The sequence below is a fragment of the Lynx canadensis genome, chromosome B1 (genome assembly GCF_007474595.2).
Source record: "Lynx canadensis isolate LIC74 chromosome B1, mLynCan4.pri.v2, whole genome shotgun sequence".
NCBI classification, from domain to species: domain Eukaryota; kingdom Metazoa; phylum Chordata; class Mammalia; order Carnivora; family Felidae; genus Lynx; species Lynx canadensis.
This window is the reverse complement of record NC_044306.2, coordinates 132794544-132821132: the sequence shown is the minus strand read 5'-3', so window position 1 is coordinate 132821132 and position 26589 is coordinate 132794544. Positions and strand designations below refer to the sequence as shown.

Below are 26589 nucleotides of genomic sequence, written 5' to 3'. Positions count from 1 at the left end.
CCAGGCAAGAGGGGATCCAAGGCTAAGTACCGTTACTAGGACCCTTTCTGTCCTTTGTCTTTGAAACTTTATAGCTGGTAGAATCATAATGTCTTTTTTTTTTTTAACTCTATTTTGATTTTTAAAAAATTATCTTTATGTATTTTAATTTTTTAAAGTTTGTTTACTTTGAGAGAGAGAGCAAACAGGGGAAGGGCAGAGAGAGATGGAGAGAGCAGGCTCTGTGTGTTGGCAGCACAGAGTCCAATAAGGGGCTCTATTCCACGTAGCCATGAGATCATGACCTGAGCTGAAACCAAGAGTTGGATGCTTAACCAACTGAGCCACCCAGGCACCCTGAGTCATAATGGCTTATAGGTGTCCTCATGTGGCAGGGCACATAGCTTCCAGCAGCCTCAGTTGTCCTTCAGAGGCAAAAGGTAGCCTTCCTTCAGAGCTCTGGTGAGCTTACTGGGGAAGGACTCTGGCCCCTGGGAGTGTGAACCTATCCCTGAGCCAATCACAATGGCTTAGGAGGTGTTCTCTGATTGGTTTGCTGTGGGTCATGTCCTGTGGCTTAGGGGTGGGATTCTCTGACTGGCTTGGTGTGGCTCATGTGTATGGCTTGTGGCAGGGGTGGAGGGGGGGTTGGGGAGCGGGTATTCTTTGAATGCCTTGGCCAGGGTCATGCTTACCCTTGTGCCAGAGAGGGGAGAGTTTGTTACTAGATAAAGAGGGGCTTCGGGACATGGGTAAAAAAGCAGTTGGTGCCACTCTTGAGTTGCAGCTTTCTTTTACTTGAAGTACATTTTAGCTATGCCCCCTCCCCCTGTTTTACTGACGAGTAGTGTTTCTTTTATGAATATACTGCAATCTGTTTATCCATCCTCCTGTTGATGGACATGTGGGTTGTTGCCATTTTTGTTTAGTATGAATAAAGCTGCTGTGAGCGTTGTTTATGGATCTTTTTGCAGACATACAATCATAGCTTCTTGATGTCATATTTTTAGACACACTGTTTGTACTTGGCTGGTTAACGGGATGGCTTAATGCTACAGCTGCCTAATCTCAGCCATTATCTCTTAATTCTGACTAGTTTCACGCTCAGAGGGCAGTTTTATTTTCAACTTTACTGGGCATCCTGTATTGTATACTGACTACCGTTAGTCATTCTGCAAGTAATTTTTGTGTTCTTGCTCCTGTAGGTGACCTATAAATCAGCTTGGGTGGCAGTTGTAGCCTAGTAGATGAGACTGTGGACACTGGCATCAGGCCTAGATTCATAGCCTGGTTCCTACTTCTTGTAGCTGTGTGACCTTGGGCGTGTTTCTCAATCTCTCTGAAACTTGCTTTATCTGAAAATGAAGCAAAAAATAGTACTTATGGCACAAGGTTGTTGTGAAGATGAAATGAGATAATAATATAAAATGCTTATTAGCACAGTGACGGTTGTATGCTGCTTCTGTAATCATTGGTAGGTGGCGGGAAAGGACAAATTCATGAAACATTCAAAATGAAGAAGTTAGTTGGGAATATTAAATTATGAAAAGATTATGTGCTCTTGCTGGTCTTTTAAAATGTATATCTTACTCCCCTGCCCCAGTTTGCATTTTCTCTCTCCTCCTATGTAATTAACTCAAAGAATAACATTTAAGCTTAATGTCCTTTTAGTTCTAGAGTCTAGACAAGGAGTAAGAATCTTGGGAAGAAACAGAACTATTTGGTTAAGAAAGCAATTTCAGTCTTACATTTTATTTTCGGTTTTCCATACTTTTCCTGAAAGCCTTAAGAATTTAAAGAGTAAGTCAGGTAACATTACCATAGGTAGTCAAAAAATATTCTATTGTATGGAAATACCACATTTTATTTATCCATTCATCAACTGATGGGTGTTTGGGTTTATTTCTTCTTTTTGGTATTATGAATAATGCTGCTATGAATATTCATATACAAATTTTTGTGTGGATGCATATTTGCAATTCTCTTGGGTACCTAGGAGTGAAATTGCCAGATCATACGATAGCTATACGTTCAGTCTTTTGATGAAGTACCAGAATGTTTTCCAAAGTATCTGCACCATTTTACATTCCCACCAGCAATGTAGAGGTCTCCAGTTTCTATACATCCTCACCAACATTTGTTATTAACTGCCCTTTTTGATTATAGCCATCCTGGTGAGTGTGAACTGGGAGAGAGGGATGAGATTTTGTTTTTGTTTGTATGAAAGGGAAACATAAATTTCTAAAAGGTAGTGAAACTTTGGGCTGGAGTCAGCAGTAATCAGCCAAAAGTTGATTGAGAAGCTGCCAACTCAAAGAGATATGCTGTACTGTGTGGTCTTTGTTTAAGGCAGTTAAATTCTGGCTGAGGAGTTAAGTTATAAGATACTGAGAAAGTCTCCAAGGCAGTATAGTAGATGTGTCAGAGGGATGCAGGCTAACTGTGGCTGGAAGGGTCCCCAGAGGCTTTCAGGTAGAAAGTGAAGCTTGACTCTGAGCCAGAACGATGTGTAAAAAGAAATGGCAGAGAAGGTAACCTTTTCCCCCCCATTTTTCATTTTTGTTTCAAGTGGTGAATTATTACTATCCAAGCTAACAATAGACTACCTAAAGGGGTTAATTAGTTCAAAAATTTTTTTTAATGAAATAGGCAGGGGCACCTTGGTGGCTCATTTGGTTAATTGCTAGGCTCTTGGTTTTGGCTCAGGTCATGATCTCGTGGTTCATGAGTTCAAGCCCTGCATCAGCCTCTGCTCTGACAGTGTGGAGCCTGCTTGGAATATTCTCTGTCTCTGTCTCTCTCTGTCTTTCTCTTTCTTTCTCTCAAAATAAATAAACTTAAAAAAAATGAAATAAGAAGAAAATTCAAAAGGTGCAAGGAGAAAGGACACGATGAAGTTGTGAGGGTAACTTCCAGATACTTATTGCCATAATGGTTTGCAAAATTGTTTTAGCCAGTCTCCTCTCCTGTACTCGGAGTTCCTCATCAGTGATCTAAAAATCACATTGTGTCAGTGTTCACTATTCATTAATACAAAATTTGTTTAGAAACATTTTTTTGAACTCTTAATAAAACACAAAAATAGCATCATTACTATGAACATTTTCAGTGATATTATGTTATCATTTTGACATGCAAGGTATCTGAAGAATATTAAGGGGAGTGTTAGTATTTATTTAATTTTTTTAATGTCTGTTTATTTTTGAGAGAGAGAGAGAGATATGGAGGGGCAGAGAGAGAGAGAAAGGGAGACACAGAATCTGAAGCAGGCTCCAGGCTCTGAGCTGTCAGCACAGAGCCCAACATGGGGCTTGAACCCATGAACTGTGAGATCATGACCTGAACCAAAGTCGGACGCTTAACCGACTAAGGCACGTAGGTGCCCCAGTTTATTTTTATTTATTAGAGTTTATTTATTTATTTTGAATGAGAGAGAGTACATCCTCCAGGGGAGTGTTATTTTTTTTTTTTTTCATTGATTATATTTACTACTTCAGAGTGATTTCCTTGGGGTTCCTAGTGGCTTAGTTGTTTAAGTGTCCAACTCTTGATTTAAGGTCAGGTCATGATCTCTCAGTTCTTGGGGTCAAGCCCTTCCTTGGGCTCTGCACTGACATTGCGGAGCCTGCTTGGGATTCTCCCCACCCCTCCACTGCACGTGCATGCATATGTACACACACTCTGTCTCCCAAAATAAATAAGCTTTAATAAATAAATAAAAGTGATTTTCTCTGACTTTTTTTTTTTTTTAACCTTGTTTCACAGAACTCTTTTCTCGGCTACATGACTCCCTGAAGGATAAGAACAATGTTATGTTGGGGATATTGGTCTCTGGGCCAACCTGGGATCAGCACCAACCTGCAAGGGATTGTGGCTGAGCCACAGGTGTGTGGATTCATATCAGATAGAAGCGTCAAGGAAGTGGCCTGTGGAGGAAACCACTCCGTGTTCTTGCTGGAGGATGGGGAAGTTTACACGTGTGGTTTGAACACCAAGGGGCAGCTGGGCCACGAGAGGGAAGGAAATCAGCCTGGTGAGTACACCTAGTCTGCCTTGATGATTGGTGAGGAAAGGCTGAGGAAAGGGGGAGAGCTGGTGGAAGATTTTTGAGTGTTTATCTTTCAAGAGGCTCTGACTGGGTGCAGGGGTCTACTGTTTGGAACTTTTGTGTTTAATTCAAGTCTTTGAACAAAAAGCCAGACTTTTCCTTTTTCCTCTTATTAGATGACATATGTAATATCACTGACTGGGGGAGAGAGGTTGACTAATTTAGAGTTAAAGAAATAGATTTTCCCCAGTGATTGAATGTTAAGACATTTTGATCGTTTTGTGGATTTGTAATCCTCATACACTCAATATCAGAAATATTTTCACCTAATTTTTTTTTTCCTAATTGCATGTTCATTGTTTATTTTGGCCACATGCTTTTGTTTAGCATTTTGGGCTAAGTGCTGTGCTAGTTGTGAGTAGGTAGATAAGTGGGAGGTAGTGATGATGTGGCTCTAGGGATCCTCTGTGGAAGGATGTCTGAAGTAAGTCAAAGAGTATGCTGGAGGGAATTGGGGAGTGGGATTCATTCCTTCTGCCTTTGGGGGTCAAGGAGGAAGCATGAGTAAGACTTCAAGTGTGTGTGTATTAATGTGGCAGGAACATTAAGCTTATTGCACACACCTGAGTGTACCCCGTCATTTTTATTTATTTTTTTAAAAAGCATGGGTATCAAGGTGCAGTCCACTGTTCAGGGAATGTTCAATAGTATGGCAAGACTGGTGATAGAGGGTAAAAGGTGCTGTGCATATTTAAAGTCCGTTGGTTTGAATTACTTTTCTTCCTACCTTTTTTGTGTAAGGTTGACCTTCAGTATACATTTAGTGTGAATCTATGAGGTACCTTCTCAGTGTTGGATTTTGGAGTAGAAGTGATGATGCTTAAATGAGTCTCCTTGTGGTGAGAAATGGTAAGATAGGGTCTTCAACTGTGACCATGTTGTGTGTTTTTACACTAACATGGGCATATGTCATTTTGTTTGTTACTATCTTTTTTTATTCAATCCAAATCAAGTGAGGCTACCTACCGAAGTTTCATTAAAGAAGAGCCTTGCTGTTTTTTCTAGATGATTTTATCTAGGAAGGTGTTCGTGTTCATCTAGGAAGGTCAGTTTGGCATTAGGATGAGCTAAATTTTTTCTGTGACACACTGTCTCCCTTCTTTCTCATATTTATTGTCTCCGATAGCAAGTGGCTGTGTTCCGTAGTTCACCTGTCCGAATGTCAATATTAATTTATAAATTAATAATGTTGATCATTGGATAAAGGGCTATCAGGCTGGTCTTAAGGAAGGAAAATTACGAAGTATGTGAAGTATGATATGTGGGCTCCTTCCTTGTTCTTTGCTCCAGGTTCCTTCATTGGAGCCCTCCCTCAGATGTCCCACCAGGCCTGCTCCCTGGAGCAAATCCTAATGTTTTAGTCAGGGGTTTTCTAACATGAGGGCCCTGGACTCTTGGGATTTCACAGAAAGAGTTTCAGCATGGGCCATGTGTATTTACATGTGCAATGCACCTGATACTACAGGTTTTCAAATGTAAGTAGATTCTATTCATTAAAATAAAATTTTAGTAATGGTGCTACCAATTCATAATTGAGTTAGTAAATCCTATCCATTATGTGTTTTACCAATTAATATGAAAGTATAATATGTAGGAAGGTTTTTGATTTCTAAAAAAAATTTTTTTTTTTTTTTGGAAAAGATTAAAAACCAAGGTCTTTCCCTTTCTCCTGTTAAAACTCACTTGAGTCTTACATAAAACCTGTACTCTTGCTCCGTTGCCCCCAATGAGAGCCAGTATCCAACAGTTAATGCCTAGAGAGGGATTAATGGCAAGTCACAGTCCAACAGCTTGGTCTTTTCCATGGGAATGTGTACACTCAACCAGGACTTAGAGACATGTAAGACCTACTTCATACCAATAGTCCTTAAAGGATTTGTACTCACCCTGGCCAGTCTTTGAAGGAAGATGAGGAGGAGATCTTTCCAGTACTGCAGAGAGAACACAGGGTGAACCTTGGAATCAGACAAACCTAGTGCAGGTGTTACTCATCTCTGATTGTATGTCTGAGCCTCAATTCCCTTTCCTATGAAAGGGGACTTCCTGTCCTAGTGTAGCTCTTGATGCAGTAGATTCGAATTGTAAAGACTCTGCAAAGCTACCTATGACCTGTGAATCTGCCCTGCCCAGGCCCTCCTGTCTGTCTGCTCTGTGACTCTGCCTTCTGTGGCAGCCTTCTTGGACACCTTTGTCTTAGAACCTGAGGTGAAAGGATTCAACCAGGGGTCGCACCTGAGAAAGGAAACAAAGAGCTTACAGTACAAGGATAGCAAAGACCTGTGGGAGGCACCATGGTGAACACATCTGAGTGCAATGTGGCATTGTTCCAGTGGAGCCTTCTGACACAGCTCTATAGAGTTAGTGGTGGGAGGTTTGTGGGCTCTGCGAGTGAGTGAACAGGAGCAGTCACAGCTTCTGCCTGCATACCCAGTCAGGCCAACGCCTCAGCCTGCAACTGTTCCCTGTAGGCAAGGCTGAGTGATTGAAAGAGACTTGAGCCAGAGGTGCCTCAAGAAGGCTTTTGGATTCCACCACAGAACCCAGCCCATGCTTGTAATCTAAATTTGTAATAAGCAAGGCTGTAGTGTAAATTACAATAGATTCCAGAAATTTCTGTTGTTGGCTAAGCTTGTCTGTTAATTATAAACTCCATAGCAGCTGTGGAATAGTGCCTCTTTGAATGGAAAGATAATGTGGGTGGGCACCTCCCTCTCTTTAACTTTTTTCTTTGGTAGGTGGGTTCTAAATTGGGGACCATTTGGGTTTATTTTTAATGAGTGGGAAAAAGAGAATGAGCTTGTTTTTTCTGTGTGTTTCTTGAGAACTGTGACCTGGAGAGCTGCTAGGCATGGGGCGGGTAGGGGTAGTTAGTGACAGACAGACCCTGTTTCAGGGCGCCTGTGCTGGCCCTGGCCTGCGGGAATGTTATCCCCAAATAACCCTGTGGTGTTTGGGAAGGGAATTTGATAGCAGACCACTTCCTCAGGATGCTTCTGGGGGCAGTGGGTGGGTTTGTGATTTTAAATCGGTATCATTGCCCAGACCAAGGGTATGAAAGGCTAAAAAGAGCGAGGGGAAGGAAAGATGGAAGAAGATGGGGTAGGGGATACACTGTGATGAAACTCTTCTGTTAGAACATGTTTCCTTGAGTCTGTCCTGTCAATTGATCAATTTATACATGTTGTCTAACTGGCATGGTTAAAAAGTACACACATTTATTTTTATGGAGGACTCCTGTACCTGTGACATAGCAGTGGTATAAAGCACACACACAATGATTTTAAAGAGTTTTTTTTCTCCTTGAGAACATCTAATAGTTTCCTATTGCTTTTGCGGTTCCTGATGCTGCTGTGCTTTTCTTGTACTCTCATTTCTTCTTAGTTCTGCCCTTATGTGACCAACTTTGTGTGTGTTTATGTGTGATGGGGAGAGGGTGGTTCAAGGATTCATCAAATACTGAAACTCCTTGTTATTAAAGGCCTCATATTTTCCCAGTGTGTTGGGCAGCTTGGGGTTCTAGCTTAGGTATGTCACTGACTCATTCATTTGTGTGTTGGCCAAAGGCAAAGAGCCCTATGATTCCCAGAAGCATTTTTTGTGGGCACAGTATCAAAGCTTCATCTAAACTCAGTGTCCAGATTTTTTTTTTTTTTTAAGTGTTGGATTGTAACTGTTTTGCATATTCCTCTTCCATATGACTTTTCTGTCCTTCATTCTCCCTATTACATGATGATGTAAATCTTACCTCTCCCCCAAAATCAGGGATAGTTTCAGTGACAAGGGCATCGTAGGGTTATTACTAACTGATTTCCTCATTTTTTTGCCCATGAATTCATCTCATAATTTCCTGAAACCTATAGTTACAGAGCTACATTATAGGAAGATTTGTGTGCCTCCCTTCCTTTTTAATTTTTTTTTAAAGAGGAAGCAAAACATGAGTTTTTCCTCTTAAATTATGTTTCTTTTAATTAATGGTTTTTTGTAAGTAAAGCTACTAAGCTGTACCTGAACATTAAGCACATCTTGAAATATTTTATTAAACTAAAATAGAAACTGCTTGCCCATAGAAAAAAAAAATTCAAGAATTTTACCTTATTTCTTCTTATTTCTGTGCTTCTCTTATTTCTACCCAGCCACATTGTCAGCACTGTATTCTTCAGGTAATCCACAAGTCTCCTTTCCCCATGTATACTCTGAATTTTCCTATTGGGATTTTAGCCCAAGCTAATCCTTGTGTTATTAGGGATGTCTGAATTTATAGAAACCTTTTCTAACCTTTCTTCCTATTTGAGTAGGCAAGAACTGTGATAGGTACAATTATTTAATCTAACTTGACTATGTTAAAATTTTAAAATTCTGCATTGACATCTCAGGAAACCTTTTCATAGCAAACCTCAAGGATAACCATTTGTAAGCAGACTCAATATTTTTGTGCAACCCTGTTTGATTCATATCTATGATTGGTTCCTTTTTTCCTCCTCACTTAGTTTCTCCCTTTCTTGCAGGTAATTTAATCCGATTCACATTCACACTTTGTATTCAACCTAAGCATTTCCATAACGCCCATCACCATATGTAACAGCTCTCCCGCTGTTTGATAAATGAGGTTTATAAAGCAGAATATTTCAAAAGCAGCAATTCCCAGAGCTGTGGTTGCTGCTAACCCTGGTAGAAGTAACACTTTCAGCGAGCTTATCAAGTTGCTTGAGGGCATCTGAAGGACATGACAGTAACTCTGTCATGTTAATCAGCTTTTGCCAAAAAGCAAACTAGCTGAGCTGAAAGGATATTGAAGACAACTTATAATGACTTCCTATTGAAGTGCATATTTCTGTGGGCATACTCTGATATAAAAGGCAGAAAGTGCCATAGGAAATGTTCCGATCTCAACATTGGACTGTTTGGAGCCGCATCCTTTCCTCATTAGGAGTGGCAGGTGGTCCAGGAGGCTGCACAGCCCTTTCTGATGATGATGATGACAAAGGTAGTAATCAAACCCTATGGAATGTGATGACTTCTTTTTAGCTGAGTGGACAGCTTTCTAGTTCAAGAGGTTTGGAGTTCAGGAGCCAATATTATTTAATAATTTTATTTCCTGGTATGGTTAATCAAAAATTACTTTTTCCTGTCTGTACTCAGACTACTTTCTTTAAAGATACTTGAAAGTTTTAGAAAATATGTACTTATTTATAAGCATATTCTTTAATGTGAGGTGTTATTTGTGACTTGTAAAAATTTGCAGTGTTACTTTTAAGTAATTAGCGCAGTGGTTTGCATCGTGATATGAGACTCCCTTCATTTGTTAATTGTAGGAGTGGTTAACTATAGATACTATAATCGCTTTCTATGTGCTTGACATTTTTAAGCTGACTAATTCTCATGACAGTTCTGTAAAGTAGGTCAGTATTATCATTCCAGGTATATATAAAAGAGAACAGGAAAAGGAGTTGAGTTTCAGTTTTGCTTGTGTGCTGACAGTTTGGTTTCAGTAATCCTAGAATTTTGTCGATGGACATCTTTTTAACCTCAGGCTGATTGGAAAGGCACAACAGAATTTTATTCTCAGAACTGTTTTTCTTGTTAACATTTAATTTCCACTCATTCCTTACAAAAGAAATAAAAAGGATGTAAACTTGGTCACTGAGAAACTTGTATTCTTTAATTTACTGGTTGAATAACCAGATATTGTCAAGGTGTTTTGATTAAAGATATGGAGAAATAATTTCCTTTTCATCTTTAAAATCATCAGATGACTGTCAGTTTGTTCTTTTATACTCTTCTGGGTGCCAGGTAATCTGGGGGAAAAGACACATGATCATTCATATCTCAGGCAGATATATATTGCCTTGCAATTTGCCTCTTGTTCTTTGTTCCTTTATTTCCTCAAATTATTTATTTCTTATTCAGTCACTGATTGAACAGATATTTACAGAGTGACTGGACTACTAGGTTCCTCATTTGTTGTAGTTATTGTTGGAACACAATGCATTTAGTGCAAATCCTATCCTTTGGGAGTTTATAGGCTAGGAGGGAATGTAAGATGTGTTTCTGTAAGGATTACATAATACAGCTCACCATGTGCTGAGCAAGTGATCAGGGTTCTAAATGTGTCAAAATAAGAGTTGTAGTGAAGAGTTAGGTCTAAGTCAGGTTACTGACAGTACTAAATTCAGATTTCTAACAAATGGCATCTTTTACAACCACACACATATCAAGTTCATGTTTATCTTAGGATTGTGAGCTTGTGGGAGAAGTGAAAGCTAGCATTTCAGAGAAGGGGCAGCTTTGGTAATGGTGTCATTCTCCAGGGATTTCCCATGTTTTCAGTGGGTTAAGTCCACCCTTTAGTTCTAAATTTTTGTGTTGCGGTAACAATTTTGTCATTTGGCAGTTTTGATCATCTCTTGTATACCTTGGTGATCTGCGATCTTCATAGATCTAGGAATGATAAAATGTTTTTAAGAAATTTATCAGTCTGGATGGTATATGTCTCTTCAGCTGGTATTTTACAGTTCTTCAGGAGCTACCAGAATCTGAATAAATGCACTTTCATAGCATGTAATGTTGAAATCTTTGGTAACTCTCCAACAGATAGACTGTCTCATATCCTTGCAGACTTTGAATCAGGTTTTGACTCATTTTAAGACATGTATTGTAATTTCTATTATAATTATTAAATGACTCATAACAGTTGAAATTGTTATTCTGAGTGATTTTCATTTGGAGTGTTAGCTAATTATGGAGGCAGCATAGTGAATAAGAGCATGGATTCAGGAGCTAGACTTCCTGTATTGTTATCCTGGCTCTGCCACTCACTGATTGTGTGATTCTGGGAAGGTTGCTTAACCTCTCTGTGTCTCAGTTTTGTTGTGAAACATGGATAATAATATCTACAAATTAGGATTTTTGTGAGGATACAATAAGTTGTATCTTGGGTTTTTGGAATAATGTCTGGCCCAAAGTAAGCACTCAGTTAGTGCTACCAGTAGTAACAGTAGTATTGTAGTAGTATGTGTTAACATCTTCCATTACATTTTTTTTGATCCTACTATTCCAGCATATTAAATTAATAAATTCATTATATATGTATATATTATATATATAATAAATTCATTATATATTATATATATATATTTTGATCATTTCTATAGGTTCCCTTAACACTATAGGATCTGATGAATGGTCTTTGCATACAGGGGAGGGAGATGATATAAGCTAGGGTCATTAAGAGAGACTTCACATGTTATGTGAGTTCTGAAGGATGGTCTGTTTCTTGATCTTTAGTTTTTTGGGGTCTTTCACCTTATTGGTCCCAAGAAAAACATTTTGCATATATTGGGCACTCTGTAAAAATGGGTTATCCACATATGGACGTTCATGTATATATGTAATCTGTATGCCATGGTTAACATTGCCTCCAGCATTCTGGTCCAAAATTGCAAAGAGAAGTGAAGCAAAATAGGCATCTGTGGACATTATAGTACACCAAAGGCTTCTTTGTGATGCTTCTGGAGGACTTGAAGTGGTTTGGCGACAGTTAGTGGGGTGATTTGATCTTGCCACAGGTTCAGAAAATAGAGTACAATCAATTTATGCTGAGCCCAGCTGAATTCTGTGTGTGATTACTTTAGTTTTCCTTTTAGCTTTGATGGGCGTGCATCTTTGGGCAGGGATCTAAATGACCTGAAGGAAGGTTAAGTGGTTTTCCTTTCTGCATTCTACAATCACCTAAGAAGAAATCACTTTGGAGTCTGAACCTGTCTAATCCCTGCTTTCGTTTTCCCCCTCCTAAATGGGCCTATATTAGGATGCTCTCAACTGTAAGTAACAGAATACTAAAATACAGCAAGAACAGTGAGTAAAACTGCGTATCTCTTTATAGAGGTCTAGGATTGGTTAAATCAGTGGCATAACGACATTATCAAGGACGTAGGTGCTTCCCATCTTTCTGTTCTGCCTTCATCATTTTGTTGTCTTTCTTCCCTGGGCGTGTCCCTTCCTAGTCACAAGGTAACCGCCACAGTTCCAGGCATCACATTCTCACACAGCTGTATTCAAAGGCAGACAGGAAGGGGAGTTTTCTTGTGTGTCATTTTTTAAAATGGGGAAAACCTTGCCTGGGAGCCCCCTCGTATATCCTCTTTTGCCTCACTGGCCAGGCCTGGGTTACCGTAGACCAGTCACTGGTGTGCCTGAGTAAGTGAAGTAGGAAATATCTGTCTGGCACAGTCAAGGGTCATCTCCTAGGACTGGGGAGGGGCCCAGCAGCCCTAAGAGTTCTGGTGCAAGGAAGAAGTGGGTGATGGCTGATAGGTGAGCAACACACAGTGTCTTCCGCGAGGTTGGTTTCATATTGTGTGCATACTGGTGGGATCTTTGACACCTTAAAGTGGAGTCATGGAGTTTTATTTTTGTTCCATATTATAATCTATAGTTCCCTTTATGGAATCAATAGCAATACCTTAACATCAGCTTTTATAACAACTGATGGCTGCCCTTATGAGGCAATGACTTTATGATGTTTATGGTATATGATATGGAATTGTGTATTTTTTTAAAATGTATTTTTTCATGTTTGTTTATTTTTGAGAGAGAGAGAGAGAGCAAGCACGAGCTCGGGAGGGGCAGAGAGAGAAGGGGCAGAGGATCTAAAGTGTGTTCTTCACTGACAGCAGAGAGCCTGATGCGGAGCTTGAATTCACAAACCGTGAGATCATGACCTGAGCCGAAGTTGGATGCTTAACCAACTGAGCCACCCAGGCGCCCCAGGAATTAGTATCTTATTCATCTTTGTATTTCATTGCTAAGCACAGTGTAGTAGGCACATAGTGTAGGAAATATGGTGAATAAAATGTCTCTTAGGCTTTACTGTTATGTTGCTTTGCCATGTACTGTATGGGTTCTGGGAGATTTCTGGGGTTAGGTCAACAAAGATCACGGTGGTCTTTAAAGAAAATCACAGAATTTTAAGGATGGAGGATAAAAGAGTGACTTGAGTGATAACTATTCCATTTGTGAGGCTTCACAGAACAAACAATGGGTTTAGTATCACACAGCAGAACTTCTCTAAAGGGAGCTTTAGTAGACTTGGCAACTTCAGCTCAGTAAACTTTATCACTTTTACCCATTTTTAATCAGACTGCAAAAATCTTGAATGTCTTGAGAGCATTGCCTTTAGCAAATAGTATCACCTGGGCCATGAATCAGGTGTTCATTTATTAGCAGTCCTCCTGCATTTAACTGTCAAACTAATATAAAGTCATGAAATGAGGCAGACACTAAAATACACCATTTCCAGTGTCTTCCAGCCCTTACCACCGTACCTTTTCCTGGCAGTAAGTAAATTTCTAGGTGAGTAAGAATATCCATTTGTTAATACAATTGATACAAATACCTTCCAGTAACGGGAGGCTTTAAAACAATTATTTTTAATGTTTATTTTTGAGAGAGAGAGCACAAGCGGGGCAGGGCAGAGAGAGGGGTACAGAGGATCCAGAGCTGGCTCTGCGCTGACAGCAGTGAGCCTGATGTAGGGCTTGAACTTGTGAACCATGAGGTCATGACCTGAGCTGAAGTTGGACACTCAACCGATTGAGCCACCCATGTGGGTGAGTTTATGTATAAGGCAGTGGTGGATGGATGGGAGTGGAATTTTGTAGTGATGTGGAGATTTATGCTTCTTGCCAGTTCTCTAGCTCACTGATATGGTTGTAAGATTTCTTGGGTCTGATTTAGAGTCTGCATTTATTCCTAGGTGCTTTACCAGCAAGGTTTGCTTTGCCACTATGCTGTTTTTTTGGATGCCAAAATTAGCCTATTATGTTGAAAGTTTAATTTTCTTTCTTGTGATATTTTTCTCCTTTGATACTCTATCAGGTATTGAAATGAAAACATTTGCAGTGGGCTCAGACTTCCAAAGGAATATGATTTACCTCATTAAAATTTGAGAGTGAGAACTTTCCATGAGGTCTAGTCACAATAGCATCTCAGCCTGTCAGCTATTTGGGGAGTTGTTCATACTGCTAGGAGGAGAGTTATAAGGCTGTATCTTTTCTTTTTTTCCTTAATGCAACTACAATAACATTGACTATATTTCCTGTGCTGTGCTTTTCATCCCCATGACTTATACATTCTGAAACTGGAAACCTGTAGCTCCTACTCCCCTTCACCCATTCTGCCCATCCCTCCAACCCCTTTCTCTCTGGCAACCACCTGTATTCATGGGTCAGTTTCTGCTTTTTTACTTGTTTATTCATTTGTGTTTCTGATTCTACATATAAGTGAAATATATGGTATTTGTCTTTCTCTGACTTATTTCACTTAGTATAGTATGCTCTAAATCCATCCATGTTATCACAAATGACAGGATCTTATTCTTTTCTTATGGCTGAATCATATTTCACTGTATGCATATACCAATTTTCTTTTTTTTTAAACAATTTTTTTAATATTTGTTTTTGAGAGAGAGAGAGAGAGAGAGAGAGAGAGAGAGAGAGAGAGAGATGAGCGGGGGAGGGGCAGAGAGAGAGAGGGAGACACAGAATCCAAAGCAGACCCCAGGCTCTGAGCTGTCAGCACAGAGCCCGATGTAGGACTCAAACCCACAAACTGCGAGATCATGACCTGAGCCAAAGTCGGATGCTCAACTGACTGAGCCACCCAGGTGCCCCATATACCACATCTTCTTTATCCATTCATCTATCGATGGACACTTAGGTTGCTTCCATATCGTGGCTATTGTAAATAATGCTGCAGTAGACATAGGGGTGCATATCTTTTGTAATTAGTGTTTTTGTTTTCTTTCACTACCCAGTAGTGAAATTACTAGATTGTATGGAATTGCTGTTTTTAATTTTTTGAAATGCCTCCATACCATTTTCCATACTGGCTACACCAATTTAGAGCTCTTTGCCCTCCCCCCCCCCACCTCTTTTCAAAGTAATATTAATGAGAGCTTGCAGAGAGTCCTTAAAAATTTAAAGAACCTGTTTCCCACTTTGCATAGATTTGTAGTCGGTGTACTTTATCAAGTGAAAAGGATCATTTATTGGTTTGGAATTGGCCTAGTGCTGTATGAATAGTGCTGATCATGGTTAAATAGATTGTGCTGAGTGAGACAGCAGGTTCTACATTCTGCATGTACTCAGAGTCTGTGGGGCGCAGGAATGGGGCGGGGAGGTGGAGAGTGGGGGCCCATTATGCCTTTAGGTGCAAGTCGCCTGGTTTCCTTTAAGGAGGTGAAGGCCGCTGGTGGGCCATCCTGGGTCTTCTCCAAGCCCAACTAGAAGTAAGAATACTGGCAACCAGGAGAAGAGAAAGGAAAGACAGGAAAAGTGGAGATAGCAGTCATGCTGAGCTCACCAGGAGGCACAAGTTAAGTGTTCTTTTTTTCTTCATATGGAGGAAAGAAGGCAGAGGTAATTATGGAGTGTTTTTATTTACTGTGAACTAGCACATGATAGAGATACCCCAAACCAGCTAGTCATTAATGAGAAATTGGAGGTTTTTCTGTGATGTTTTTATGAGTATTACCCTATGCTTTACCCATCTTACTGTTTTTCATTCTTCACTGAGGGTAGTTTCTGAAGCACAAAAGCTTTGGTGAATGTGTTTAGTATTTGCACTGTGGAGATGTTAGTGGTAAACAGTATATAGGCATTCTGGCGATTTCATGCTCTCCTGTTGGTCACTGGGTATAATTCAGATTGACTAGATGCCTGTCTCCTTTCTTCTTTAATATTCTAGCTTTAATATAAAGCTTCCTTGGCTAGTCTTATAGGGAGGATGACTCATCTTTAGGTTTTCTAAATAGCGACTTTTTATATTTCTAGACTGACCCAGTGTGATTAGGAAGGGGTGAGCCAAGTCCCAGAGATCAGTGAAGGGATAGGTCTCTCTTCCCCTGCCCCTGTTTTTCTGTCTGTCTCTGTGTCTCTCACTCAAACACACACACACACACACACACACCAGCAGACATAGGTTGAATGAAGGGAGGGTTCCAGTACACTTCACCCAGGATTGGGCAAGGCCATTGGACCCATAGAATTTCTTTCTCTTATCATTTTATGAGCTCAAGAAAAAAATCAAACTCTTATTCCATCTCCTCACTGCCCATCCCTTTAGTTCTTTTTAATTTTTTTTAATGTTTATTTATTTTTGAGAGATAGAGACAGAGTGTGAGTGGGGGAGGGGCAGAGAGAGAGAGAAAGACACAGAATCTGAAGAGGCTTCAGGCTCTGAGCTGTCAGCACAGAGCCCGATGTGGGGCTCGAACTCACAAGCCATGAGATCATGACCTGAGCTGAAGTCGGACGCTTAACTGACTGAGCCACCCAGGCGCCCCTGCCCATCCCTTTATTAAATCACTGTATGAATTACCATTTAACTGCCTTGATTTAGATATTTGGGTCAGAAAAACACTGTTTTCAAGTTTGTCCACAGTTTTAATGAACCATTAACTCTGGCAGTGTTCCAGCCACACACAGCTGTCTCGAGACCGAGGACTGACCCTCTAGTGTCCAGCGGGGGAGCTTCAGGCTTTAGTGCATGTGGATGAAACCAACCAGGGAAAGCTCTGTGACAGGAAGGGCTGGAGGGAGCCAAAGACTTAAATGAATTCTTTTCTGTTCCACCGTGGGTGCCTCCTCTCTGTCCCTTGCTTGGACTGAGTGTCATCATGATCAGGCCAGAGCTGCAAATCAAGAAGAAGCCATTGGTCTTTTTTCACTTCTTTTGTTCCTCTTCCTTTACTGCATTCTTGACTCTGAATTTTGTACATCACTGTTTGTTTAATTTGTATATTTATATTAAGGACTAGGGCACTTTGACTTTCTTTATGCTCTAATACAGAATTTATTTCTGGTGAGGATTGCATGGCTGCCCAGGTGAGTCAGGCATATGCTACCAAGGCATTTCAGTGGGAAAGGACGGTTCACTTGATAAATGGAATTGTTAGAGTTGGCTGTTTACCTGCAAATAGACCTAGACCCCATAGCTCACTCCATATTCAAAAGTAACTTCCAGATGTATGAAGGACATAAATGTGAAAAGTAAAACTGCAAAAACAATAGGAAAAAAATTAGGGGAATGTGTTTAGAAGCTTGATACAGGCGGTCCAGGAGCCATAAAGGATAATGATTGGCAGATTTGCATTAAATTAAATTTTTTCTGTGATACAAGGCATTCATGAACAAAACCTAAAGATGAGTCTAGGTTGGGAGAAATAGTGCCATGAATTACCAGATAAGGGCTTCATATCTCAAATATACCAGGGCATCTTCAAGTTGATTAGAAAAAGATAAGCAACCCTGTAATGAAATGGACATTTTACAGAAGAGTACTTACAAATAGCCAATATGTGAAAGGAAATGAAAATTAAAATGAGATACCATTTTTTTCGTCTGTTTGATTGGCAAAAAATTTCAGAGAGTAATAATATTCGCTGCTCACTGGTACTGAAAAATGGGCAGTCATGCGCTGATTGAGGAAGTATGAGCAGCTACAATCCTTTCTGTAAATCACCTGGCTGTATTTAGTAAAATTTAAAATGGTTATACCTTTTGAATAAGCGGTTCTATTTTTAAGCTTCCTTACACAAATAAAAATGTTAATATATAGCAGAAGGAAATATTTCTAAGGATGCTTACTGCAGCAGCGTTTTCAGTGGCAAAGTAATGGAAACAGCTTGCTCATCCTCTAGGGAAGAGGTTGAATAAATATAACGGACAGTCAGAAGATAAAGCTTTAAGTACCATCTTTTATGCTGTTGACTCACAAATTATTTCCAGCCTTAACTTCACTGAATCCCAGGCTTGGTATCCATTTAAAATCTCTACTTGGATGTGTAATTGGCATCTTAAGTTTAACATATACCAAGCCAAACCTGATATTTCTTTTAAACCTGTTCTCCACCCCTTTTTCTCTTATTTTGTAAATGGCAGTACCAGCCGTCAGGTCACAAACCTTGAAGCCATCCTGGAACCCACCCTTTTAACTTTACTACCCTGTGAATTCCACCCCCCCCCCCGCCCCCAACCCTGCTATTTTCCTTCCCCACTTTGTTTTTCTTCATAGTTTAGGCCTGTCTCATATACTGCATTCTCTCTTTGTCTTGTCTTTGTCTTTCTCATATTTGTTTCAGCTCCATGAGGATCAGGACTGTTTTGTATCTCCAACACCTAGAATAGTATCTGGCATATTTAAGTGCAGCCTTCAGTAATTATTATTATCATTTTTTATTTATTTTGTATTTTGAGAGAGAGAGGCAGAGAGAAAGGGAGAGAGAGAGAATCCCAAGCAGGCTCCACAGCATTAGCGTGGAGCCTGATGCAGGGCTTGAACTCACAGAACTGAGAGATCATGACCTGAGCCTAAACCAAGAGTTGGACGCTTAACCAACTGAGCCACCCAGGTGCCCCAGTAATTATTTCTTGAATAAATGAATGATTATATCATGAAAGAAACAGAGTTACTAATTAAGGACTATAGAATCCCTTTTTGTAGAAATAAAATCAAGCCAAATAAGTCAGAGAAAGGCAAGTGCCAAATTGTTTTACATATATGTGGAGCCAAAAAAAAAGGAAAGGAAACTCAAGCTTATAAGTACAGAGAACAGATTGGTGGTTGCCAGAGACAGGGGGTGGGGTGGGGAAGGGTGGGTGAAATGGAAGAAGGTGGTCGAAAGGTGTAAACTTCCACTTATAAAATAAGTAAGTCCTAAGGATGTGGGGACTGTCATGAACAGTACTGGATTGTATATTTGAAAATTGCTAGGAGAGTAAATCTTAAAAGCTCTGATTACAAGAAGAAATTTTGTAGTTAGGTGTGGTGATGGATGTTAACTAGACTTATTGTGGTGATCATTTTGCAGTATATATAAATATCGAATTCTTATGTTGTACTTAATATAATGTATGTCAATTTTACCTTAATTAAAAAAAAAGTTAATTGCAGCTCCGTGACAAAAAAAAGTCAAGCCCAAACTTTATTGAAAAAATTATGTCCCTTTGATTTTTCCGTCATGTGACTGTTATGTGGAATTTATTTCTAGACAGGCTTACTGAACATTAGCTGTCAGACATTTGCTTGTTGGCCTGTAATGATCTGCATGTTTGTAGGTATGAAGCTCCAAGAAAGAAAGGTCACCCCTAGAAGTACTGCTTGCACTCCTACAGCAGAGTGGCCTGATTTGCTTTTGAGGACGTTTTTATGAAATCAGTTGGAAATATAGTTGACTCTTGAACAACACAGTGGTTAGGGGTGCTAACCCCTATGCTGTCAAAAATCCATGTATAACTTCTGCCTTCCCCAAAACTTAGATACTAATAGCCTACTGTTGACTGGAAGCCTTGCTGATAATATAAATAGTCAATTAACACATGTTTTGTATGTTATATGTATTATATACTGTGTTCTTAGAATAATCTAGAGAAAAGAAAATGATGAGAGAGGGGTGCCTAGGTGGCTCAGTTAAGCAGCCGACTTCAGCTCAGGTCATGATCTCAGGGTTTGTGCGTTCAAGCCCTGTGTTGGGCTCTGTGCGGACAGCTCAGAGCCTGGAGTCTGCTTTGGATTCTGTGTCTCCCTCTCTCTGCCCCTCCCCTGCTTGCACTCTGTATCTCTCTCTCTCTCTCTTTCTCTCTGTCTCTCTCTCTCAAAAATGAACATTAAAAAAATTAAAAATAAAAAAATGTTGAGAGAGAAAATACATTTACAGTACCATACTGTGTATGTGTATATATGTGTGTGTGTGTATATATGTGTGTGTGTGTATATGTATATATATATATACACATATATACATATATGGATATCCATATATGTATATCCATATATATATATATAAATCCATGTGTAAGTGGACCCATGCAGTTCAAACCTGTGTATTCAAGGGTCAGCTGTACATTGTTGGTGCTGGGGACCCAAATATATTGAGTATTGACATCCTACAATGTCTTAGTTCCCTTACCCAAATATGTATTGAGTTTTTTGTATCTTAAAACTATAAGTATTCCAGGGGTGCCTGGGTGGCTCAGTCGGTTGAGCATCCGACTTCGGCTCAGGTCATGATTTCGTGTTTCATGAGTTCTAGCCCCGCTTCGGGCTCTGTGCTGACAGCTTGGAGCCTGGAGTCAGCTTTGAACTCTGTGTCTCTCTCTCTTTCTCTGCTCCTTCCCTGCTTGCACTCTGTGGTAGATAATTGTACTTGGATTGCTAGGACAGAGTGCTGCTGACTCAGGATTGTACTCGTCTTCCACTCTGAGACATCATTTTTTTTAATGTTTATTTATTTTTGAGAGAGTGGCAGAGGGTGCACGAGAGAGAGGGAGACACAAAATCTGAAGCAGGCTCCAGTCTCTGAGCTGTCAGCACAGAGCCCGATGCAGGGCTTGAACCCACAAACCTGAGATCATGACCTGAGCTGAAGTTGGATGCTTAACTGACTGAGCCACCCAGGCACCCTGAGACATCTTTGTTTTTAATGATAGCTTTATTGGGATATAATTCACATACCATACAATTACCCACTTGAGGTGTACAGTTCAGTGGTTTTTAGTATATTCAGAGTTGTGCAGTTATCACCACTATCAATTTTAGAACATTTTCATTGCCCCCCAAAAGACCTCATACCATTAGCAGTCATTCACTTGTTTCCCCATTCCCCAACCACTGGCCTTAGGCAACTGCTAATCTACTTTCTGTCTTCATAAATTTGCCTATTCTGAACATTTTATGTAAGTGAAATACAATATGTGGTCTTCTCTGACTGGCTGATTTTAATTTAGCATAATGTTTTTAAGATTTACAGCATATATCAGTACTTTACTCCTTTTTGTTGCCAGATAATATTCCATTGTATGGATATACCACATTTTGTTTACACTTGCATCACTTGGTGGACATTTGGTTTCCCACTTTTTTTTTTTTTTTTTTTTTTAACGTTTATTTATTTTTGGGACAGTGAGAGACAGAGCATGAATGGGGGAGGGGCAGAGAGAGAGGGAGACACAGAATCGGAAACAGGCTCCAGGCTCCGAGCCATCAGCCCAGAGCCTGACGCGGGGCTCGAACTCACGGACCGCGAGATCGTGACCTGGCTGAAGTCGGACGCTTAACCGACTGCGCCACCCAGGCGCCCCTCCCACTTTTAGGATATTATGAATAATGCTGCTGTGGACATTTGTGTACAAGTTTTTGTGTGCGTATGTGTTTTCATTTCTCTTAGGTATGTATATGTAGGAGTGGAATTGTTGGGTCATAGGTAACCAGGTTTAACTTTTTAAGGAACTGCCAACTATTTTCCAAAGTGGTTGTACCATTTTACATTTTTGCTAGCAGAGTATGAGGATCTGAGAGATTTTTAAAAATCATATCTGTCCATAAGAGTGCCTACCTTATAGGGTTGTTGTGAAGATTAAATGAAAGAAAAAGGATAAAGCACTTAAAACAGTTCCTAGTACATAGGAAGCAGTGAATAATGCTAGAAATTGTAGTATTATTGATACAGTGGGTGCTCCATGAGTATAGGAGGTTCAGAATCAATGCAGTGTTTTGTGTAGCAAAGTGCATGTAACATAAAATTCAGCATCCTAACCATTTTTAAGTGTACATTTCAGTGGTATTAAGTACATTTATAATGTTGTGCTACCATTACCATCACCTGTCTCTGAAACTTTTCTCATCTTGTAAAACTAAAACAATAATGCCCCATTTCCCTGCTCCTTTAGGTGACCATTCTGCTGTCTTTATGATTTTGACTACTGTAAACTACTTCATATGAGTGGAATCATACAGTGTTTGTCTTTTTCTGATTGTCTTATTTCATTTAGCATAATGACCTCAGGTTTTATCCATGTTGTAGCATGGGTCAGAAATGCCTTTTTAAAGCTGAATAATATTCTGTACTATGATATACTGCATTTTGTTATCTATTCATCTGTCAGTAGACATTTAGGTTGCTTTCATGTTTTAGCTATTGTGAATTATACTTCTAAGAATGTGGGTGTACAGATATCTTATCAAGACCCTGCTTTCCCCAGGAGTGAAATTGCTGTATCATTTGATAATTTTTAACTTTTTGAGGAACCATCATACTGTTTTCCACAGGGGCCATACCATTTTACACTCTCATCAGTAGTGCACAGGATTCCAGTTTCTCCCCATCCTCACCGACACTTGTTTTTTTCTGTTTTTCTGCTAGTAGCCTCTTTTTCTGATAGTGTGAGGTGGCATTTCATTGTAATTTTGATTTGCATTTCTCTAATGATTAGTGATGTTGAGAATCTTTTTATATGCTCATGGGCCATTTAAAAATCTTTGGAGAAATGTATGTTCAAGTCCTTTCCCCTTTTTGAATTGGGTTGTTTATTTTTTTGTTATTGAGTTTTAGGAGTTTTCTATATATTCTGGATATTATTCTCTTATAAGATAATGCATGTTGCAAATATTTTCTCCCATTCTGTGAGTTGCCTATTAACTCTTTTTCAAAGTGCCTTTTGATGCATAATTCTTAAAAATTCTCATGAACTCCAGTTTGTCTTTTTTTTTCTTCTTTTTTTGCCTGTGCCTTTGGTGTCATATCCAAGAAATCAAATGTCAAATCCAATGTCATGAAGCTTTTCAATGTAATATTTCTTAACATTAGAAGCACTTGGACAACTAAAAAGAAAACCCAAAAACATGTGTGGTCTTTGAAGCTAAATTTGTAATTCCAGTGTTTAGGATGGACCCAGGTGTTCATGTTTAGAAAAAGACTCCCGGGTGCCTGCGTGGCTCAATCGGTTGAGTCACCAACTTCGGCTTAGGTCATGATCTCATGGTTTGGGAGTTTGAGCCCTGCATTGGCTTGGAGCCTGGAACCTGCTTTGGATTCTGCCTCCCTCTCTCTCTGCCCCCCTTACTCGTGCTCTGTCTCTCTCTCTCAAAAATAAACTAACATTAAAAAAATTAAAAAGACTCCCTTCTGCGTATTGACTCCTAGGAAGGTGTCTCTTGGCTCTCTCAGGCAAATTTGATTACTCATCCTCTGTCCTCATAATATGCTGTATGCAATTTTGTCATTGGATTTACCTCACTATAAAAGAATCTTTAGGTCTATCTCCTGTTACAGATTTTGGGTCATGATTGATGGATGAATGGATAGATGGGTGGATGAATGAATAACCAGCTTCACTTAGGTCACATCTTGGATGTTTCCTCTTCCAAGAAGCCTTTCCTAATTCTCTCTCTCCTATGCACAGGCTGGATTAGAAGCCTGTCACATGGGCTGCCTTTAGCAACCTATTCATACCCCTTTCATTATGGTGTGCTTAGCATCAGTACATAGGTCTTGTTTGCCTCCTCAGTTGTCAGCGCAGAGCCCGACACAGGGCTTGATCTCACGAACTTTGAGATCATGACTTGAGCCAAAATCAAGAGTCAAATGCTTAACCAACTGAGCCACCCAAGCACTCCTGGGATTCACCAATTCTAAGTGTATAATTTAATGAGTTTTAACAGTCCTAGAGAATCAGGTAGCCATCACAGTTGTGACAGAGAACATTTCTTTCACCCCAGACCTCTCTTGTGCCTCACTGTAGTCAGTTCCATCTCCCCCATCAACTGTTTTTTCCCTACATCTGCTTTTTGTTATAATAGTTTTGACTTTTCTAATATATAAATGTATAATCTTTTGTGTCTGGCTGTTTAGAATAATGCTTTTTTTAAGGTTTTTTTTTTTAAGTTAGGTTTTAATTTTGGGGGTGGTATTTTATTTTTTGTTTCCTTTTTTAAAGTTTGTTTATTTTGAGAGAGAGAAAGCATGAGCCGGGGAGAGGGAGAGAGAGAGAATCCCAAGTAGGCTCTGCACTGTCAGTGTAGAGCCGGACACGGGGCTTGAACTCATGAACTGCAAGATCATGACCTGAGCTGATATCAAGAGTCAGCTGCTTAACCAACTGAGCCACTCAGGTGCCCCTAGAATAATGCTTTTGAGATTCATCTATTAAATTAAAAGAATAAAACAGCATTTTTGATTTTTTTGATGGATAAAATATTTGAACATAACTTTGCCACAAATAAGATATATGAATGGCTAAAAATAAGCACATGAAAAGCTGCTCAACATCATTAGTCAATAGTGAAATATTAATTTTTCTTGGGTAAATTCCTAGGAACTGGTTCATATGGTAGCTTTATAAGAAACTGCTAGATTTCCATAGTGACAGTACCAGTTTAAAATTCCACCAGCAGTTCATACAAGTTCTAGTTGTTCCCTATCCTCTCTATCACTTGGTATTGTCCGTCTTTTTAATTGTACCATTCAAATTGGTGTGCAGTAGAATCTCATTGTGGTTTTTAATATACATTTCACTAATGACTAATGATGTTGAGCAGCTTTTCATGTGCTTATTTTTAGCCATTCATATATCTTATTTTTGGCAAAGTTATGTTCAAATATTTTGTCCATTAAAAAAAATCAAAATGCTGTCTTTTTCTTTTTTTAAGATTTTATTTTTAAGTAATCTCTATACCTAGTGTGGGGCTCAAACTCAGAACCCTGAGATCAAGAGTTACATGCTCTATTGACTGAGCCAGCTAGGTGTTCCATTGCTTATCTCATTCCTAACATTTAATAGTTACTGTATATATTCAGTATACAAGACTTTTATCAAATATTTCGCAAATATTCCAATCTCTGGTTTTCCTTTTCATGTTTTTAACAGTGTCTTTTGAAGAGCAAAAGTTTTTATTTTGATGAAATTCAATTATTAGTTTTTACTTTTAGGATTCATGTTTTTTGTGTTTTAAGTATTTTACATGAGATCATGACCGACCTGAGCCAAAGTCGGACACTCAGCTGACTAGGCCACCCAGCCTCCCCCTGTTTCTGAATACTTCATATATATGCTGTTATTACACTTGGTATTTTAAAAGAATTTAATACTTAATTTCTTTAGTAGTATATAGAAATACAGTTAATTTTTTGTATGTTGATCTTGAATCACCTTGCTAAAGTCTCTTAATAGTTCTAGTAGCATTTTTGTGGACTTCTTACAAATTTCTGCATAAATGATAATGTTGTCTACAATGTCAGAACATTTATTTGTTCTTTCCTGTGCCTTTTATTTCATCTTCTTTCTTTATTTCACTGAATGAACTGTAGAACAATGATGAATAGAAATGATAAAAGTAGATATCCTTGCCTTGTTCATGATCTTAGAGGGAAAGCATTCATTTTTCACTATTAAATGTGATGTTAACAGTGGGTTTTTCTTGGATTCCTTTTATCAACTTGTGGAAGATGCTTGATACTTACTAATTTTTTTAAGCTGTGAGTATTGAATTTTGTTAAGTGCTATTCTCAGTCTACTGAAGTGATTGTATGTATATTCATTTTTAGTATATTGAGTGGTGAATTTCATGAATTGTACTTGTTTATTAAGTTGAACTTGCATTCTTGGGATAAATCTCACTTGGTGATTTTTACATATTGCTTCTTTTGATTTCTAAAAATTTGGTAAGGTTTGTGCATCTGCGTTCATGAGGATTATTGATTTTCTTTTCTTTCAGTGTCTTTGGTTTTGTTCTATGGGGAATGCCAGACTTATACCGTGAGTTGGGAGGCGTACCCCCTTCTGTTTTCTGGAAGAGTTTGTCTATATTATATATAGACTCATTATAGGTTATTATTTCTTCCTTAAATGGTTGGTAGAATCTCCAGTGAAGCCATTTGAGCCTAGAGATTTCTTTGGAGGACACTTTTAGTTACAATTTCATTTTTTTTAAAGATCTGAGAATAGTCAGATTACCTATTTTGTCTGACGTGAGTTTTCATTGGTTGTCTTTGAAGGAGTTTGTTCACTTCACTTAAGTGGTCATGTTTTGGTGCATAAAATTTTTCATAATGTCCCCTTGTTATCCTTTTCATGTCTGTACGCTCTGGGTTTTTTGTTTTTTTTTTTTGATGGAGATAATTTGTGTCTTCTCTCTTTGTTTCCTGATTAGACTGGGTAGAGGTTAATTAATTTTATTAATATTTTTAAAGAAAAAGTTTTTGGTTTCAGTGATTTTTCTTCTGCTGGTGCTGCTGTTCTTGCTCCTGCTGCTGTTTCTTCTCCACCACCTCCTCCTCCTCCTTCTTCTTCTTTTCTATTTTATTGGTTTGTGCTATTACCATTTCCTTTCTTTTATTTACTTACTTTGTGCTTAATTTACTATTTTTTTCCATTTTCTTAATGTGGAAATTTAAATCACTGACTTGCCACTTTTCTTCTTTTCTAGTAAGCATTTCATGCTAAAAAGTTTCCTTTTAAGCTTCACTTTATTTAGCAGTATTCCACAAATTCTCAATAGACATGTTCTTATTTAGTTCCAAGTACTTTGTAATGATTTCCCTTATGATTTCTGCTTTGACCTATGGATTGTTTAGAGGTGTGTAGTTTAATATCCAAATACATAGGGATTTTACTGATATTTTTTGTTTAATGATTTCTAGTTTAATACTCTATGGTCACAGTACATAT

The 26589-nt window shown here is 38.9% G+C and overlaps 1 protein-coding gene across 5 annotated transcripts in view; it reads left to right on the top strand.

Annotated features, from left to right (window-relative positions):
• The window catches only part of HERC3 (HECT and RLD domain containing E3 ubiquitin protein ligase 3), a 111746-nt gene that overhangs the window by 9204 nt on the left and 75953 nt on the right, over positions 1-26589 (top strand). For all 5 annotated transcript variants that reach the window (XM_030313438.1, XM_030313441.1, XM_030313440.1 and 2 more), the window contains one exon: positions 3745-4012. In XM_030313438.1, coding sequence (XP_030169298.1) covers positions 3787-4012 — 226 coding nt within the window. In that variant the 5' untranslated portion in view covers positions 3745-3786. The remainder of the gene's footprint in view (positions 1-3744; positions 4013-26589) is intronic.